Source organism: Dinoponera quadriceps, unplaced genomic scaffold (assembly GCF_001313825.1).
Source record: "Dinoponera quadriceps isolate SergipeBrazil2010 unplaced genomic scaffold, ASM131382v1 scaffold2634, whole genome shotgun sequence".
NCBI classification, from domain to species: Eukaryota; Metazoa; Arthropoda; class Insecta; order Hymenoptera; family Formicidae; genus Dinoponera; species Dinoponera quadriceps.
In genome coordinates this window covers 18,957-38,436 of record NW_014556669.1, presented here as the reverse complement: position 1 = coordinate 38,436, position 19,480 = coordinate 18,957, and the positions used below count along the sequence as shown (strand labels likewise).

At 34.3% G+C, this 19,480-nt stretch overlaps 1 protein-coding gene across 5 annotated transcripts in view; it reads left to right on the top strand.

Annotated features, from left to right (window-relative positions):
• LOC106747945 (L-asparaginase-like) overlaps positions 1-18,671 on the top strand; it is a 21,434-nt gene extending 2,763 nt beyond the window's left edge. For 3 of the 5 annotated variants that reach the window (XM_014626001.1, XM_014626000.1, XM_014625999.1), the window contains 4 exons: positions 2,474-2,863; positions 3,095-3,212; positions 3,486-3,600; positions 5,151-5,225. In XM_014626001.1, coding sequence (XP_014481487.1) covers positions 2,677-2,863; positions 3,095-3,212; positions 3,486-3,600; positions 5,151-5,204 — 474 coding nt within the window. In that variant the 5' untranslated portion in view covers positions 2,474-2,676 and the 3' untranslated portion in view covers positions 5,205-5,225. Of the gene's footprint in view, positions 1-2,473; positions 2,864-3,094; positions 3,213-3,485; positions 3,601-5,150; positions 5,226-13,421; positions 13,571-18,221; positions 18,362-18,650 lie in introns of those variants that run through there. The other 2 variants (XR_001374706.1, XM_014626002.1) reach the window with 2 other exon arrangements.
• Positions 18,672-19,480: the final 809 nt, after the last annotated feature.

The following is a 19,480-nucleotide window of genomic DNA, read 5'->3' as shown; positions in this document are numbered from 1 at the left end:
GAGTTATTAATTTAATAAGTCAAATCAAAACAACGATTTTATCTGAATTAAATTTGAAAATGATATTTGTCAAAAATTAAACAAATCCAATTCGAGATATTTTTTTTGGGATATCATTATTTCAATATTTAAAAGCAAAATTACACAGCCTACAATATTTTTACAATATAATACAGTATAATATAATACAGCAATAACAATTTGTGATATTTCCAGCATTTGCAGACAAAATTTTTCAATCCAAATTATTATTTTATTAAATGTGCTTGATTCTTTTTTAAAACTTTGCCATGCTGATTGTTTAATATTTTATGTTGCAATATTTCTATTTTTTCATTTTTCTTCATAATTTAACATTATAATTGTACATTTTTATAAGCATATATATGCATTAATTTGTTTCTTTTATGCATAATTATATATCTAATTATTTTAAACATAATACATGCAGTGAATATCAACTAACAATAACATAATATTAATGTTATAATTTCTCACTCAACAATGCAAATATAAAGTAACGCGTGTTATGCAACGTGCAATCGTGTGTTACGTTGTTAAATGGGAAATTATAATATTGATGTTATGTTATTGTTAGTTGATATTCACTAGAAGATCGCTAAATGTTTCATTTATCATATATTTGTAGTTTAACCTAATATGAACAAAAAGTTCTATACCATTTTGCATATAACCACGTAAATTTTTTAGTTATTAATTAGAGAAAACAGAGGCAAATAATCATGTGTAGTGCAATAAGTAGCGAATGACGATACGTGAGTTGCGGATATGATTCGTGAGATATTTAGCGAAAAATATTCAGTAAAATTGAAATAATTTTCTCAATTATTCAGGGCAATTTCTTTACAAATTTAATTTTGAAAATATTCCGCAAGATTATTCAACATAATACTATTGCCGAAATATTATTTAGAAATTAATTGCATAAACAGGTATTAATATTTTATAAAAGATCGATGATTTTATATATATTTTCTTAAATATATTAGGTTGGTGCATATGAAATGTCGGATTCTTAAGTGATTGTATAAAACTGTATATCTTTCTTCAAAAGCTGTTTATTCAATCAAAGTATGCTCCATTCGCTTCAATACACTTCTCCCAACGAGATTTTAAAGCGTAGATGCCTGTCTTAAAAAAATTTTGGTCTTTAGAATTAATAAACTCTGATATCGAGTTTTTTAGACTGTCTTCATTTTCATGGTGTTTGCCTCTTAAAAACAGCTCTAAATGCTTGAAAAAATGAAAATCGGTCGGCGAGAGATCCGGTGAATATGGTGGATGCTGCAAAACTTCATATTCCAGTTCGTTCAGTTTCGCAATTGTTTTGTGCGATGTGTGCGGCCGAGCGTTGTCATGGAGCAGTAGCGGGCCATGCCGATTCACAAGCGATGGGAGTACAATTTGGTGTCTCAATATCGTTGTATGGTCAACTTTCATCCTGATAGCAAGTTCCCTCGTGGATACGGCTGGATCCGCTTCCACTAGAGCCTTCAGGTCATCATTATTCACAGACGTTTTGGGTCTTCCGCGCGGCTCATTTTGCAGTGAAAAATCGCCAGTCCGAAATTTTTCGAACCAACGCTGCACTTTCCGATTGTTAACCGTATTCTCCCCAAACGCTTGGTTTATGTTGCGTGCAGCTTTTGCAGCACTATTACCAAGTTTGTACTCATATAAGAAAATGACGCGAATGTCGGCAGAATTCATATCGGTAATAAACTCAAAAGAAATAAAAAAGGGAAGACCTTCGAGAAAACCTATTTTGTTGAAATGAGTCTCTGGCAATGGACAATACGAGTATGAATGAGGTTATGCCAAATACAAAAGTATAACGAAAACAGGGAGGAAAACGTCCGCATGTAAAGAGAATGCGACATTTCATACGCACCAACCTAATACCTATACGTATCACTGCAACATTACAACTTCCATGGAAGATTCCATATAATTTCATAAATATTTTCTTATTGGAGAATAGTTGTCCTATATTTATTACATGTAAATGTAAATTGCGAGATGTTGCAACTGACATTTTGATCGTCTCCATTTATTTTGATTGATAACGTGCAATCGGACTTTGTCGTTCGAATTCTCCTCTTCTCTTCTTCTCCTTTTTATATTCACATTAGATATTCTTAATGTTTATATTTTCATCTCTCTATCTCTGACCCGCGTGTTCCTTTGAAAATAACATATATATGTTACATATATTGATTTTGTTAGAGGGATTTCCAAAGAAACATACGGGTTAGAGATAGATAGATGAAAATATAAACATTAAGAATATCTAATGTGAATATATAAAGGAGAAGAGAAGTAAAGGAGAATTCGAACGCAAAAGTCCGTTAGCCAATCAAAATAAATGAAGTCGATTATAATGTCAGTTGTAATGTCTCGCAACTTTAAATGGAGTTTGTTAGTTGACGAAAACAAAATATCTTGCAAATAGGTTTCATGTAAAATCATTGCTAAGCGTGACATTACGGTTGGTAATACAGAAGAGAGAAAAAAGGAGATAAAAAGACACATCTGCTCGTGTTACTATCGAAGGCGAAGGCTATTTGCGACCAACAAAATAGCAGTTAGACTTGCATAAGAGATCAATAAAGCTATTAAGACGATAAGTCGTCTGTAAATTGTTCGTTAACGATTATGTTATCACTATTATCTTGTGAGTCGCAGAAAGATGCGTCTGGCATCAGCAATAATAATACTAGCGTGGAAAATATTTTTAATAACGAAAATGTTTGCGAGAAATTTCTCGGAATTAAGCCGGAAGGAAAAGTCTTGGTGTTATACACGGGTGGTACAATAGGAATGCTTAGGAACGAGGAGGGAGGTAAGATATTTTTGTTAATCAGTCTGTTAGACTAAGTAACAGACTAGAGTCTGTTACTTAGAGAATACATAATGACCCAAAGCTTTAACTATTCATATAATCCAGCTTCTTGCATTTATGTTTCCATGAATTCTCCTACCAAAAAATTTCTTATCTCATTTTCTCTCAGAATACGTAATTTTCCTTTCAGAATACGTATTTTTATTCTAAAAAGAAATATTTACTTTCTAGTGTTAATGCCAGTAATCGACGAATTTATCATGGCTCTACGAAAATTTCCACAATTACATGATAGTGAATATGCCTCTAAAAATTACAGTGATTTGGGAAAATCATATTTAGTGCTTCCGTAAGTAGAGACATTATTTCGCTCGAAAGAAAAATTGTTAGAAAAAAAAGTAGACCATACGAGCCTAACTAAAATCTATATGAGCAATGTTTGTTATATGTGAATACAAAATGCGAGAAGTTACAATTAACAACTTGATCCTTTTCATTTATTTTAATAGACAAATATACAATCGGACCGATTTATCGTTCAGATTCCGTTTCTCTCCTTCTTTTCTTTTCCTCTCTTCTCCTCTTCTTCTTGTTTAGTATTACCTTCCTCTTAATTTTATAGTGAAACCGCGGCCGACAACCGTCGGGTTGTTTACAGAATATCAAAGTTTTCAAATGTATGCGACTCTAGCAATGTAACTATGGACGATTGGATTCATATTGCTGATTATATCAAGGTATGTCATACGGATAATATCCTAGTTAATACACTCTTTAATGTTGAAAACTGGTGATTATTGGTCCAATTACGTTAGCTAATGAAATAATACCTGATTTAAAATGTCCTTCTTGTGACATCTTAATGACTTTGTACAAAAATATCGTGATTTATAAATCATTTTTATCACAATATAATACTAGAGTCCCTTACAGCATATTTTCCTATAGATGTCTTTAGGGCATAGTGACATACTCTGGATATCTTTAAGATTTTCATTGAAGATCTGTGCTATATGAAGTAATATTATTGAGATATTAAAACGCGATATATCGCAATATAATATTCCTATAATATTTATGACATATATTATATATGACAGTGTGATATATAATTTTTAAATATTACTATAATATTTGACAAATATTACCATTTGTGACTTATCGCTCTGTAATATTACTGCGATGTCGATAAATATTATAATATAATATATTGTATTGCAATATTACTGTAATATTTATGAAATACTAAGCAACGCAGACGCGCGCTATTTTTAGTTAGTTATTCTATTACATAGAAAATATCTCAGTTTATGTAACTGAATAACACACTATCTTACAGAAAAGTTTTATTGGTTCGTCAGTAATAAATTATTATATCTCAGTAATTTTATTACTAGTACCTAATGATTTTGAATACTTAAATTAGAAAGATATTAATAATGTAAAATAATTAAGTGATAATGGCAGTGATTATCATTGATCTATTACAGAACTCTAGAGATAAATTATTGGTACAAAATCTTTCTCATTAATTACCCATACGAAATACCGCACTTAATAATTAAAACCTATATTAGTAGCCCTATATAACCGAGCCCATGATTTTAATATTGTTTAGTTAGTCATGAGTCACCAATACCTAATAAAATTAATTAATACTGAAACTTGTTACTCCATTTATGAAGAACAGAGGCGATAAATAGGCGATAAAAATAAGATACATACACATTTGTTAATCTTTATTTGTTTTTGTAGCACTTATTGGCAGTGATTAATTCTGGAAATTCTAGATATAATATTTCTTGTATATTGTGATATAACATTTTTCATACATTCTCAGAATATACTGTGAACTTATTCGTAATAGCCAATTATCTATTTATCGAATTTTATAAAAGTATTGTGTAAGTAATATCTGCATTTTTAACAAAAATAATAAAAAACTTTTCATAACAAAAACAATATATATAAATTTTCTCGTGATTAACACGAATTATTTGATAATACGTTTTTCAAAGTAATTTCTAGTTTGCCTTAAAATTCAATATAATCTGTAATTAAAAATCTAAATTATAATGACGTCATTGGTTTAGTAATATATATTATATTAATTTTCGTGGCATGTTAATTGTTTTAGCATTGTTTCTAATATTTATTTTGCCATTACAATGTTTTTTAAATATAAGAGAATATTATAAGCATAGCCCTTCAAGATATCGTCAAGACAATTGTATTAGGTATCAGAAGTTCCTATTCGATCATTATGATAAAACAACGCTATTTACAGTTACATGGATGGATGACCACGCTTCAGGAGCAAAACTACGGAGGAATAAGATAAAAATATGAAAAAATTAAACCAACATTTTTTTATTAAAATAATCTAACATTAATTTGTTTCGTTGTTTGCATCAACATAACTTTTTTGCAAACAATATTTTATAATCGTAGTAAATAATTCCTACAGTAATTCGTCAAACAATTCCTGAAATATTAACCAGTAATTAATTACTAATATTTTCCCCAGTGATTACTGTAATATTTTTCTGTAAGAATATTTTTAATATCTGTCAGTAAATATGTCATTACAATATTTTGTGAGCACTAAAGGACACATTTTATAAATGTAAGTCACAAGAGTATCGTTAGAGCCATTGGAATCGGTACTAACCATCCGATCATCGAAGTCGAACAACAACGTGGTTAGAATGAGTGATCGGTCGCCGATCGGAATCGAAGCTAGGAACTGAATACCGAAATTATTTCGCTCTAGAGGTATTATACTAGTATTATACAGGGTGACCCATTTTAAAGTTTCCACTAAATTATCTCTTTAGGAAAGCATTTAAGAAAAAAATGTTTAGAACAAAAGTTGTATGGTTTCAAGGGGAACATAAGATGGTGAGAACGATTTGACTTTAGATTGTTGTTTGTAGGTCACGTGGAGGTTACTTTCAATTTCTTAAATAGAATTCTTTATTTTTTATTCCATATTTTTGTATCTTATCTCGAGAGCTTTCCAAAAAACTATGATTAAATATATTTTTGCTAAGTATTTTTTGAGTTTTGAAACTTGAAAGTTAAATAACAGTACCGCCTGAATTAGTACTATCCAAGGTAGATATAAGGGCTCCACAATTCGTCACTCCTGTAGTATTTTCTGAAACCCTGTCTGGTGTGTGTGTGTGTGTGTGTGTGTGTGTGTGTGTGTGTGTGTGTGTGTGCGTGCGTGCTTGCGTGTGTGCGTGCATAAGCAGAGATAAGGACCCCATGGTTCGTCACGTCCGTAATATTTTCTGACTCCAAACCCTTTGTGCTGTGTGTCTTGGGTAATATTAATGCCGGCGGTATTGCAACATTCAAGCCGTATAACTCGAAAAGTATTTAATACAAAATTATTTTATTATAGTGTTAAAAGCTCTCAAGATAAATTACAAGAATATGTAATAAAAAATAGGAGTTTCTGTTTAAAAAATTGAAGGTGACCATAATCTTCAAACAACAATCCGAGGCCAAATCGTTCCCATCATCCTATGTTCCCCTTGAAACTATATCTTTTGTTCAAAAGACTTTTTTTTTAAATACTTTTCTAAAAAGATAATCTTTTGAGAATTTTAAAATGGGACACCCTGTATATACACTATATGTGAAATACCGATATTATAAAAATTTCAATATGATACCAGCATTTCCCTTACAGAAATTTAATACTGAAAATTACTAAAGAATTTACAAGGATAAGTACTGGCAGTATTTTAATAATTATTTGGTCAATACTTAATTATTGATACAATATATTTCAAATGATATACATTAAAAAACTGTATGTGTTTTTTATTGACATTAATGATAAAATAAACGTTATAGAAAAAGAGATAAAAGGAAAAAAAATGAAAAAAAGTATAGACTCCCGTATAGATTCCTATATAAATTCAGGACAATATTGAACTTGGATCATTTAGTTAGTAGTCAGGCATCCTGGATCTTCTGTTACCGGAATACTTATTTGAAATATGTTTACTATCTATTGTATTTCCACTGCTTTCTCAATATTTCATCACTAAAAATTCAGTAATTCTTAGTATTAATTTTCTGTAATGATTTCATCACTGTTGTGCTATTAAACATTAGTATTTAAGTATTCATATTAATGATAAAATAGTATTTAATTACTTCAATCCTAAGCATCGAAAATATTTGAGATCACTGTGAAATTTATAATTTAATCATTACGAATTACTATCAACAATGTTTTAAATATTTGAAATGAATAATTAATCATAAAGTTAACAGTAATACATTTTTGTAAGATTCGACATCTAATACCGTTATCTTACCGAAATTTTGCATAATATCAGTATTGTACCAGTTACGGTTAATATAATATCGGCATAATATCGGTATTATAAAGCTATTGCTACTACTATGTTATGACGTAAATGAAATCAGATTCATAATGTAAATATGATATATATTTTACAAAAAGACATAACAAAAAAAATAACATACATTGTAACGGATGTCCTCGACGATCGCGAGGACTGGGACTATAAGATATCCGGCTATAGGAGAAACTGTGGCTACGTAGAGGTCGCAACGGGATGCTCTGTGTTGGCCGTTCTGATTTTTGATAGAGCTATTTAGGTTAGACGCCCAAAGTTTTTTGGCCGAATAGCCAACCGCGGTTACATCGTCTTGAGTAAATCGTGTCCTTTTGTTATTAATTTTACATGTGAATGATGCCTATTCAATATTTCCAGATAGTCTCCACAAGATTTGTTTCAGATAGTGTCCCTTAATTAATAATCCTTAGTTCCGCCATTTTTGATCACGTAAAAAACTAGACTAATCAGAAGTAAGCTGGATGTGTTCAGACCCTAATATAATCCCAGTAAACACTGTTTACTGCAGCAACATAACATGAAAATAACAAATAATATAGCATAAGTTATTTATATGTTATATAACTATAATATATAATGTGTATGTATATTATGTGTATAACAAATGTAATGTTACATTGTTAATGTGCCAAATATTACTGCATTGTTAATGTGCCAAATATTACTGCAATGTAATTGCAATTATTTCTACAGTATATCAAAATTTTTATATACATTGTAGAATTGATAAAACACTTTTGAAAATTATAAGATATACGAGATATACATACAGCATAAATGTCGGAAAGACATCCTGCAAACGCCTAAAAGATTTCTTACTTATTTTAAATATTCTCAAGATGTCCCTAAGATATAGATATTTATTCTGTCTGAGTGTATGATTTTCTTTATACAGCAACATCAACCCGGTTTAATAACAAATATAGTGATCTCTTATATTTAATTAAAATATATTTTTACATCTAAAATAATAGCCATCCATCAATGGCGCTATAGCTCAAAGTTGGGCCTGGGCCTACCTCTCATGTATGCATGTGGTGCGCACGCAGATTATACACATGCATACGGAACCTATAGTTTAAACACAACGGTTCCGAACGACAAATTTTTGAAAAGAAGTTTTCTTGGCATGAATACTCTTGGTGGTTTGCCAACCTACCAAAGAGAAGCTACGAGCGTATGAAAAATTTTCTGGTTCTGCCGGGAGTCGAACTCGGGATCTCTAAGCATAGTAGACCGGTCTATTATGCTACGTTCGCGCTCCTAAAATAATATACCAATCGGGTAATCGGATGTAAGAGTTCACTAAGTACGGTTATTACTAAATCAGACTAACGTTACCATGCAATAGACCGCTATATTACAATAATTTAAAAATAATAATTTAAAACTAACCATTTTTCTTCTTGATTTGCTGCTTTAATATAGATAAAATATATTAATACACGTGTACTTTATGTATGTATTTTACACATACACATGTATATATATATATAAATATTTGTATATTATAATTGTATATACAAAGTAAGGAGAAATTATGGAAATCCTAAGAAATCTCGAAAAATATGTTTTATAAAAAAGTGTTTTAGATAAAAGGTGTAGGGTTTAAAAATATTTATTTATCTTATCTTATTTATTGATCTATTTACTGATCAAGGTCAAAATGATTTTTGACCTTGGATGATGTCACTAAGGTCAGGGCAAGGTAAAGTTGAATTTTTTAAACGTGATCCCCTATTTTTTATTATATATTCTTATAGCCTTTTGAAACGTTTTCAGAACACTACAATAAAACTTCTTTTGGTCAAGAATTTCCTGAGATATTTTAAAATTTGTCATGATAGTGATTTTGAATAGCCGTAAAAACAACTGAAGTAAATACGAGGGTGGTTTGATAAGTTAGGTAATTAAGCTTGGTTCACATACTAATAGAGAGCGACAGCGACATTTATATTTGTAATCATAAAGTGTCCTTCCTATGGATGAATATTCTATGGTCACAAGTCATTTTGACAGTAATTTGTTGTTTGACAGTTGCTTAAACAGAAGTGTTCCGACACTTCTAACAATGAACAATGGATAAAATTGGAATTCGTAGTGTAATTCAATTCTTTTTTCTGGAAGGGAACAGCGAAGGAAATTTATGAAAGAATTTCTCCTACATTGAGTAATTTATGTTCTTTCTATGAAACCGTTCGACTTTGGGTAAATCAATTTAAGCGTGGCAGAACAAACGTCGAAGATGCATCACACCCCGAAGTCTCGAAATCAGCTGTGACGTCAGAAAACATCAAAAAAGTTCATGACATAGTTCTGACCGACAGACGAGTGAAACTATACGAGTTAGCAGAGGCCACAGATATCTCAACTCAACGAGTTTACTTTATTTTGCATAATGAATTGCACATAAAAAAACTTAGTGCAAAATGGGTGCCGCATTTGCTCACACTAAAGCAAAAACGAATTCGCATATGAACATGAGCCCACTGTTTGCAAGTGTTTAAGAAGAATCCAATGGATTTCTTGCGGTGTTTTGTAACCATGGACGAAACTTGGATTCATCATTATATCCCGGAAATGAAACAGCAATCGAAACAGTAGGCCGCACGGGACAAACCAACTCCGAAAAAGGCGAAATGTGTTCCATCCTCTGGAAAGATGATGGCGTAATTTTTTGGGATGCAAAAGGAATTCTCCTGATTGACTATCTCGAGAAGGGGAAAACCATTACTGGAGAATACTTTGCATCACTTTTAGACCGATTAAAGGTAGTGATCGCGGAAAAACGTCAAGGAATCGTCAAAAGAAGATGTTGTTCCACTATGACATCGTCGCATTCAAGCCGTCTCGTTAAACAAAAATTGACCGAGTTGCGATTTGAACTGCTTCCGCCTCCAGCCTATTCACCCGATCTAGCTCCATCGGATTACAATTTGTTCCCGAAACTCAGGACTTTCCTGATTGAACAAAAATTAAAAAATTTGGAACAAATGAAGGAAGAGGTCATACGGGAAATAAACGAATATTTTGAGGGCCTCGAAGAAACCTACTTCCACGAAGGAATCACGAATCTGGAGAGACATTGAGGCAAATGCATTGAACTTCGAGGGGATTATGTCAAAAACTCAACTACGTTACAGAGCTCAATTGTTACTTTTAATATCAAACCAAGTTTATTTACCAAACTGCTTTTATACAGGGTGCGGCGAAAGGTATGCCCTCATTTTGGAGAGCAATCAATAAAATACTATTAAATGTAGAGGATTGGAAATTTTTTTATTACCTTTGGTACTTCAAACAGTTTTTTTACATTAACGTTTAAAAACGATATCTGCAAGATGGCGGCCTCCAGTAACAATGCACTGATGTAGCCGATTTTGGAAGCTTCGGGCTGCGTGGCTCGCTGGCACATCTGAATCGGAATGGCGTTCATCTCTTCGATGATTCTCCTTTTCAGTTCTTGTAGGGTATGGGGACGATGCTTGAAGACTTTTTCTTTCAGATACCCCCACAAGAAAAAGTCACAAATGCTCAAATCGGGCGATCTTGCTGGCCACCCCAAATCACCCCTCAGAGAGACGAGTCGAGTAGGGAACATTTGCCTCAGTTTCGCCATAGAAATGCGGGCTGTATGCGCTGTTGCTCCATCTTGTTGAAACCAAATCTCCCCCAGATTTGTCTGTTCACTCAACTCCTGCAATTTAGGCTCAAAAAAGTTTTCCAGCATGAAAACATAACGTTGAGCTGTAACTGTAACAGTATGGCCATTTTCCTCAAAAAAATAAGGCCCAATGATCCCAAATTTGGATATGGCACACCAAACAGTGACTTTTCGTGAGTGCAGAGGTCTCTCATGGAATTGCCTTGGGTTGGTGTCAGCCCAGTACCGAAAGTTCTGCTTGTTAACATCACCAGAGAGGTGGAAATGGGCCTCGTCAGTGCTCCAGAAAGTTGACGTTGCAGGGATTCGGTTGAGCATTTCTTGACAAAGATTGACACGGTTTACAAAATCATCGTGTTTCAGTTCTTGCACAAGCATGATCTTGTACGGGTGGAAAAACAATTCTTCGTGCAAAATTCTCCGGACAGAACGATCCGACAAACCCAGTGCAACTGCATGCCTCCGAGCAGAGCGCCTAGGCGAACGTTCCACTGATACCCTCACTAACTGCACGTTCTCTGGTGTTGTTGCAGTTCTGGGTCTTCCAACTGCATGAGTTCTTACTGTGGATCCGGTTTCTTCCAATGAAGAAACCCAACGTTTGATTGTTTTTCCATCAGGTACGGAAACATGGCGCGGAATATGGAATCGCAAGCGCATTGCTCTCTGCGTCGCAATGACTGAACGGCCATTTTCCAAAAAAGAGCGCACAGCGAATCCACGATGTTCTCCAGTCCAAATCATGATGTTAACTGAAAACGGTTGAGAACAACCTTCCTAATGAGACCCTGCCCAACAACCTACTCACGCCATCTGGTGAGCAACGGATTTTTCAAACTCGGGCAAACCTTTCGCCGCACCCTGTATTTACATTGTTTTTTTATTTTGAAAAGGTGGATCCTCCTTCTTTATTTTAAGACACATTTCATATTTTATATTAAAAAATATCATGAAAAATTTATATAATTTTAGGAAATTCTTAACCAAATGAAGTTTTATTGCAGTGTTCTAAAATCGTCTTAACAAGGATTATAAGAATATGAAATAAAAAATAGGTCACACTAAAAAAATTCAACTTGACTTTATTCTGATTTTGGTGACGCTATCCAAAGTCGAACTGATAAGATCATTAAATATATCTTTTTGAACCCTACAACGTCTATTCGAAACACTTTTCTTTAAAACTTATATTTTTCGAGATTTTTCAGGGTTTCCATACTTTTTCCTCTGTGTAACAGCACATATATTTAATAGGAAAATTCTTGTAGTGCAACATATATATTTAATATGAAAAGATTAAAAACTTATATATTATTACAGAAACTCTTTATTATATATTTTAATAAATATTGCCAGAGGAAATATAAAAAATATTTTCGTTATACGTATTATATTTTATACGAGAATTATTCGATAAGTATGCTAAATATCCGATATATAGCGCCACATTCAGAATGGTGCATATAGCATGAAAGTAGCACTTTTCCAAATATGTCATGCCAAGTTTCAGTCAAAATTGAACTATAATTTGCATTTGGTAAGCGTTTTAAGTGAGCGTGTCAGTGGTTGTCGCAACGATGGAAAAAAACGAGTGCCATTCAGTGATGAAACATTTTTAAGAAAAATGTACGGTTGCGCAAATCAAAGCCGAGTTGAACGAAGTATGTGGGAACTCCGCGCTAGCATTAAGGACTATTTATTTTGGATAAATGAATTCAAATCGAACATCAACCGAAAATAAATCACGTTCAGGACGAGGTTACCAAACGAGGTTACCACGTCTGAAATGAATAAACAGATCCATGTTATAGTCGTGGAAAACTTTCGAATCAAGATTCGCGAGATAGCTGATATGGTAGGCATTTCATTAGATAGAGATACACAATATTCTGCGTGCAGTGCTTGTAGGTACGTAGATAAAATTATCGAAATAATCATCTAGATAAATAAATAGATCATTTTTATCAGTATCTATATGAAAGAAATACAAAACATATTCATTTTCATCTTAGATAAAAAAACATGTTATCTCATCTAAAAATGATCAGAAATGATGTGATCCGTATTCTGAACTCACTTTTTGATAAAATGAATGAAATAATATAGACCTATACGTTAAGCCAGTATCAGATTAAAAATTAGATTTCAATGAATCAATAAATTTCGGTTTTGTCTCCTTTAATCTGTTCCTTTTAGTTGCACTGCTGAACTAGTGCAATAAGTTAGTGTGAGACAAAATATACTTATATTTCTTTTAACTGATCAATCCATTTTAAGCCCATATCAAACTGTCGACTATGAGTGAGCAGTCAATGATTATTGGTCTTTTTTGATAGACTTAAATTTAGAGCGATTATGTTAACGAGTTACTTAACTATTGTGCAATTTTATGATCTGCGAAATTTTTATTAGGAATTTCTATAAAGTTTCTTATGAAAACAATATCATCTAAAAAGTTATTTAGATAAATAACTACTTATCTTTCATTTAGAAAATTCAAAAGTGAAATCATCTTTATCTCACTGTTACGTCCTGGGAGAGGATGTACGCAACAACATCGCATATTCGCGCACTCGCAAGGCCTAAACGTACTGGCAAGTCTGCAGATCAAGTCAAGGTCCGGAGAGGCCCATTTACTCCGATCGCAAAACGTACGTTAGGCGGTCCTTTATTTAGGTTAAAGAATTTAATCTCTTTACCTGGGTTAGGACCATATGAGAGTATTGAAGGGGGAATTCAGATTTAAGTCATTGAAAAAAAATGAATGAATAAATGTAACAACTTTATTAAATTTAGGGCATTTTGAATAAAACAGTTTATTAATTATATTAATAACATAATTTGGTTCTCACATGGATTAATAATAGTGGTAAATTGATGAGAAAGTCTTTGTAAAAATACAATATTTAAAAGATGAAACATTTAGTTAAAGTTAAACAATAAGATATATTGGTTAACATTAAACAAATTTTTATAAATCAGCATTATTGGATTAATGAAAATAAAAGATGAAGATTAAAGTAAATGAAAAAGTAATCCGTGTAACTTAATATAATACAATCGGATTTAACGTGACAAGAATATTTAACATATCGGTATGGCGAGAAAGAAATTATTATTATATAATACAAGGAAGATAATAATTACGCAGTGTATGTATGTATTTTAAGGAGTGAAGTGAGACTGGAGATTGGATTGAAACGATTAAAAATCATGTTTAAATATGAAATAGAGACTTACGATTTAAGTAAATCGACTGTGGTGAATACGAAAAAGTACGTAGAACATGGGTTCGTTGATCGTGGTGTACTGGATTTCTGGAATCCCGAAATACCAAGAGAAATAGTTCACTTAAGAGGTCTCGACTTGCACAGCACGTTATTCAGCAGCAGAAGAAGAAGTGACTAACTGACTGACTGACTCTAACTGACTGATTGACTGCCTCTGATTGACTGACTGACTCTGAAAAGTTTCCGATTTGGACAGCGAGTTGTGTAGCAGCAGAAGGCGAAGTGAAAATGACTGACTGGAGTGGCCAGAGAATAACGTTTTTATATGGAAGATTTTGGAGAGTGGCAGATGATGATCGCCAATGAGAGTAGTTTTCGTGAGAAACGGATATGCAAGGTTGGGAAACGGAGAGCCTGGAAAACTCTTAACATTATCAGGATGTCATAAACGATCCCAAGATGCTAATCCCATCGGAGGGCCTGAGTCCGGCCAATCACGTGTGAAGGCAGAAAAGATGATTGACGCATCGGGAAACACATGACGCATTTGGCGGCGTATAATCTTATCCTTTTTACAATAGCTTTACAATAGCTTGCCCAAATCTGTCTGTTTTCTTATCATAAAAAAAGGGTTTCGTTGTTCCCGTTCCCGGGGTATTCAGGATGTAACAAAACTACGTGCCTTACGTGAAGGCGAAAAAGATGATAGACGCGTTGGGAAATACATGGCGCCAAAATCTTCCATATGGTTTAACGACGAGCCACAGTAATCTTATCCTTTTTATAATAGCGTTGGCCCGAAGTCGGTCTGCTTCCCAATCATATAAAAAAAAGGAATTCGTAGTTCCCAAGGTGCCCAGGTCGTAACATAATCTAAAGTGATTTTTTTTCATCTCATCTTCATCTAAATAGACGAATCTGAAATCATGTAAGGCAAACATTGCCTGCGTGAAATATTGCAGATGAGGAAGCTCTGTGCACGATGGGTGCCGTGATCGCTGACTATCGACAACCAAGCGACATGCAAACAGACATTTCGCAGCAGTGTTTATCGAAGCTTGTTCGCAACCCAACACATTTTTGGCATCGATTGGTTGACCGTAGACTAGACACGGATCCATTACACTCTTGAATCAAAACAACAGTCAAAGCAGTGAACCTGGCAAAAGTGTGCCGAAAAAGGCGAAGACCATTTTATCGGCCAGGAAGGTAATGGCTACAGTATTTTGAAAATTCTCAAGACATCATCTTTATCAAATACTGGGAAAAGGGTCAAACAGTTACAAGAGCATATTATGCAATTCTCCTAGACTGTATGGACGGAAAGCGGACGAAACGTTCAAAATTGTCGAAAATAAATAATCTTTCACCAAGGCAACGTACCAGCTCATACATCGACTGTTGCAATGGCCAAATTGTACGAATTACGAATTGTTGACTCACCCACCCTATTCTCCAAATTTAGTCCCTGGCAACTTTTTTCTATTCTCCAATCTCAAAACTTGGCTCGGGGGAAATAAATTCTCGTCGAATGAGGAAGTCATTGCCGCTGTAAACCAATATTTTGAAAACTTTGACACTGCCTACTTTTCCGAGGGGATCAATAAGATGAAACACCTCTGGACCAAATGTGTAGAACTCAGAGGAGACTGTGTTGAAAAATAAAAAAATCATTATTTTAATAAGGGTCGATTTTTTAAATTTTCAACCATACTTATCGAACAACCCTCGTACGAGGGCAGTCCGATAAGTACTTAGCCTACAAAAGAAAAACGAAAATTTGGGAAAAGTGGCGATATATTTCTCAACATAGTCTCTTTTTAGCTCGATACACTTGACCCAGCGATGCTCCAATTTCTTTAACCCATCTGAAAAATACGTTTTCTCGAAATCTGCAAAGTAGACCTCAGTGGCGGCGATGACCTCGGCGATGGCCAAATTGGTCGAATTGGACTACGAACTGCTGCCCCATCCATCGTATTCTCCAGATTTGGCCCCGTGCGACTTTTATTTGTTTCCAAATTTAAAAAAGTCACTCGACGGGCAGAAATTTGAGTCGAATGAGGAGGTCATCGCCGCCACGGAGGCCTTTGCAGACTTCGAGAAAACGTATTTTTCAGATGGGTTAAAGAAGTTGGAGCATCGCTGGGTCAAGTGTATCGAGCTAAAAGGAGACTATGTTGAGAAATAAATCGCCACTTTTCCAAAATTATCGTTTTTCTTTTGTAGGTTAAGTACTTATCGGACTGCCCTCGTATATTAGACTAAAAAAAGAAACTTTGCATTAGTATTACATTAGGTTGGTGAAAAAGAAATCCATTATTTTTACGTGAACTTCAAGATTTTATTTAACATGTTTCGGATTGTCCGATTTGGGTCAAATATGCACAGTTTTGTTTTATAATTTGTTGCCATTTTAAAGGTAGCTGTATAATGCCTCTCTCATAGAAGTCTTGGTCCCTATTGGTGAAAAACTCTAGTAATCGATTTTCATAATCTTCTCTTGATACCAATTTCTTGTCGCTAAGGAAGTTTTGCAATGCAAGAAAAATATAATAATCGCTTGGTGCCGAACTATACGGTGAATGCATCAAAACTTCCCAACCAAGCTCCCGGAGTTTCTGGCGAGTCACTCTAGACATGTGTGGCCTGGCGTTGTCCTGATGGAACACAACACCTCTCCTGTTGGCCAATTCAGGCCGTTTCTGGTCAATCGCTAGCTTCAAACGGTCCAGTTGTTGACAGTAGAGATCCGAATTTAGTGTTTGGCCATATGGAAGCAACTCATAATAAATGATTCCTTTCCAGTCCCACCAAATGCACAGCAGAACCTTCCTGGCCGTTAGTCCTGGTTTGGCCACCGTTTGAACTGCTTCACCGCGCTTTGACCACGATCGTTTTCGCACAACGTTGTCGTATGTGACCCATTTCTCATCCCCAGTCACCATCCGTTTAAGAAATGGGTCGATTTCATTTCGTTTGGCCAAGGCTTCGCAGATGGAAATTCGATCCATCATGTTTCTTTGTGTTAATTGGTGTAGCACCCAACATCGAACTTATATTTGAATCCAACTTTGTGCAAATGGTTTAAAACTGTTTTATGATCGAACTTTAGCTCCTGGGCGATGCTACGACTGCTAACATGCCGGTCAACTTCGATTATTTCTGTGATTTTATCGATATTTTCGACGACGGGCTTACCTGTGCAAGGTGCATCTTTAACATCAAAAATACCTGAACGGAATCGACGAAACCAAAATTGCACGTAATTGGCTGTTACAGTATCGGCACCATAAACACCATTCACAATTACAGCCGCCTGGCTTGTATTTTCGCCTTTATCAAAGAAAAACTGTAAAATGTACCGAATTTTCTCTTCATTGATTTCCATTTTTAACACCCTGTAATTCACAACTGAATGGACCAAACAAAAAACAACAAAAGAATTTTTTTATTGCGAAATGTCACCTTTCCAACGAGCATAAATCTGAAGTTGTTTGATCGATACTTTACGAGATATCGATCACTACAGTCATCTACCGAAAAGATAATGGATTTCTTTTTTCCAACCTAATATTATGAAGAGAAAATGCAATAAATCAAATAAATACAATAAAGTGCAATAATTTTTGTATTTAGTGTTTTTCTATTGTCTTTCATGCAACATATCAATATTATGCATTTACCTTTTATTGTCTTTCATGCAACATATCATATATGTACCTTTTAGCAAATAACAAATATATTATGTATGTACTTTTTAGCAAATAACAAACGGCAATAAAACAAACATAGGTTTGCTACCCATATAACATGGATGTCCAAGAGATGTCCTAAAGATATCTATAGGAAGTCTCTACGTCCTAAGGATACCCCTAGAATGTTTCTAGAATAAAATAAGTTGTATGAATAAATATACATATGTATATACAGATCACTAGATACATTTTGCACTATAGCTTTATTTATTTACATTCTTTCAAAATAATCATAATTAGATTTAATACATTTCTCCATTCGAATAAATCATTTATTGAAAATTTGTTGTCACTTTTCTAAAGGCTGGTCTGCGCTTGAGTTGTCTCATGCTGCTATGAGCTCTTCATTACTCGAAAATCTCCTTCCTTTCAATTTTTCTTTAATAAAAGAAAACAAACCAAAATCGCAGAAGAAGCTACATCGGGCTAATAAGGGCTGTAAGGTGGGTACTTAAACAATTTTAAGCCGGAATTTTCTAAAAATTCTTGAGTCGGTCGAGCTGTATGTGATCGAATATTATCGTTATAAAAAGGCCAGGTATTCATTCTTCAACATGGACGCAAATTTTTGAGTTTTACAATCACTTAATTTAAACATGTATCTACCAGGTGTATGCATAAGTTTTTTCCGGTTTTTTGGTAAAAAAAAAACACGTAATTTTCAAGGGAAATTAATTTTTTTTTATTCAAAATATTGGCCATCGGCTTCTACATATTTCGCCCATCTTTCAGGTAATTTATGAATACCATGCCAGAAAAACTGCTCGTCTTTTGCGGCAAACCATTCGTCGAGCCATTTTCCAACTTCCTCGAAATTGCTGAAATGCTGCTCAGCGAGCGCGTGCCCCATTGATGCGAAGAGGTAATAGTCAGATGGCGCCAGGTCTGGGGAGTACGGCGGATGCGGAAGGATGTTCCATCCAAGCGATTTCAAGGTGTCTTTCACTGGTTTTGCTGTGTGAGACGGCGCATTGTCGTGTAACAAAATCACTTTTCCATGTCTTCTGGCCCATTCCGGTCGTCTTTTGATTAATGCGTGGTTTAAATTAATCATTTGTTGGCGATAGCGTTGTGTATTAACGGTTTCGCCGGGCTTCAAGAGTTCATAATACACAATACCGCTCTGGTCCCACCAGACACAGAGCATGGTCTTCTTGCCGAAGCGATTTGGCCTTGGTGTTGATGGACCGGCTTCGCCAGGTGAAAGCCACGATTTTTTCCGCTTCGGGTTTTCAAAATAAATCCATTTTTCGTCACCCGTCACAATTCGATACAAAAATGATTTCCTTTCGTGGCGTTGAAGCAGCATTTCACAAGTGACTTTGCGATTTTCCATTTGACGTTCATTCAAATTGTGTGGGACCCATTTACCGAGTTTATTGATCTTTCCCATTGCTCGTAAACGTCTGCTGATTGTTTCTTGTGATACATGTAATGCTTCTGCTAATTGCCGTTGAGTTTGAGTTGGGTCATCATCCAATAACTCCTGCAATTGCTCGTCTTTGCATTTTTGTGGTCTACCAGAGCGCTCACATTGAAATCACATTGTCTTTCACATTGAA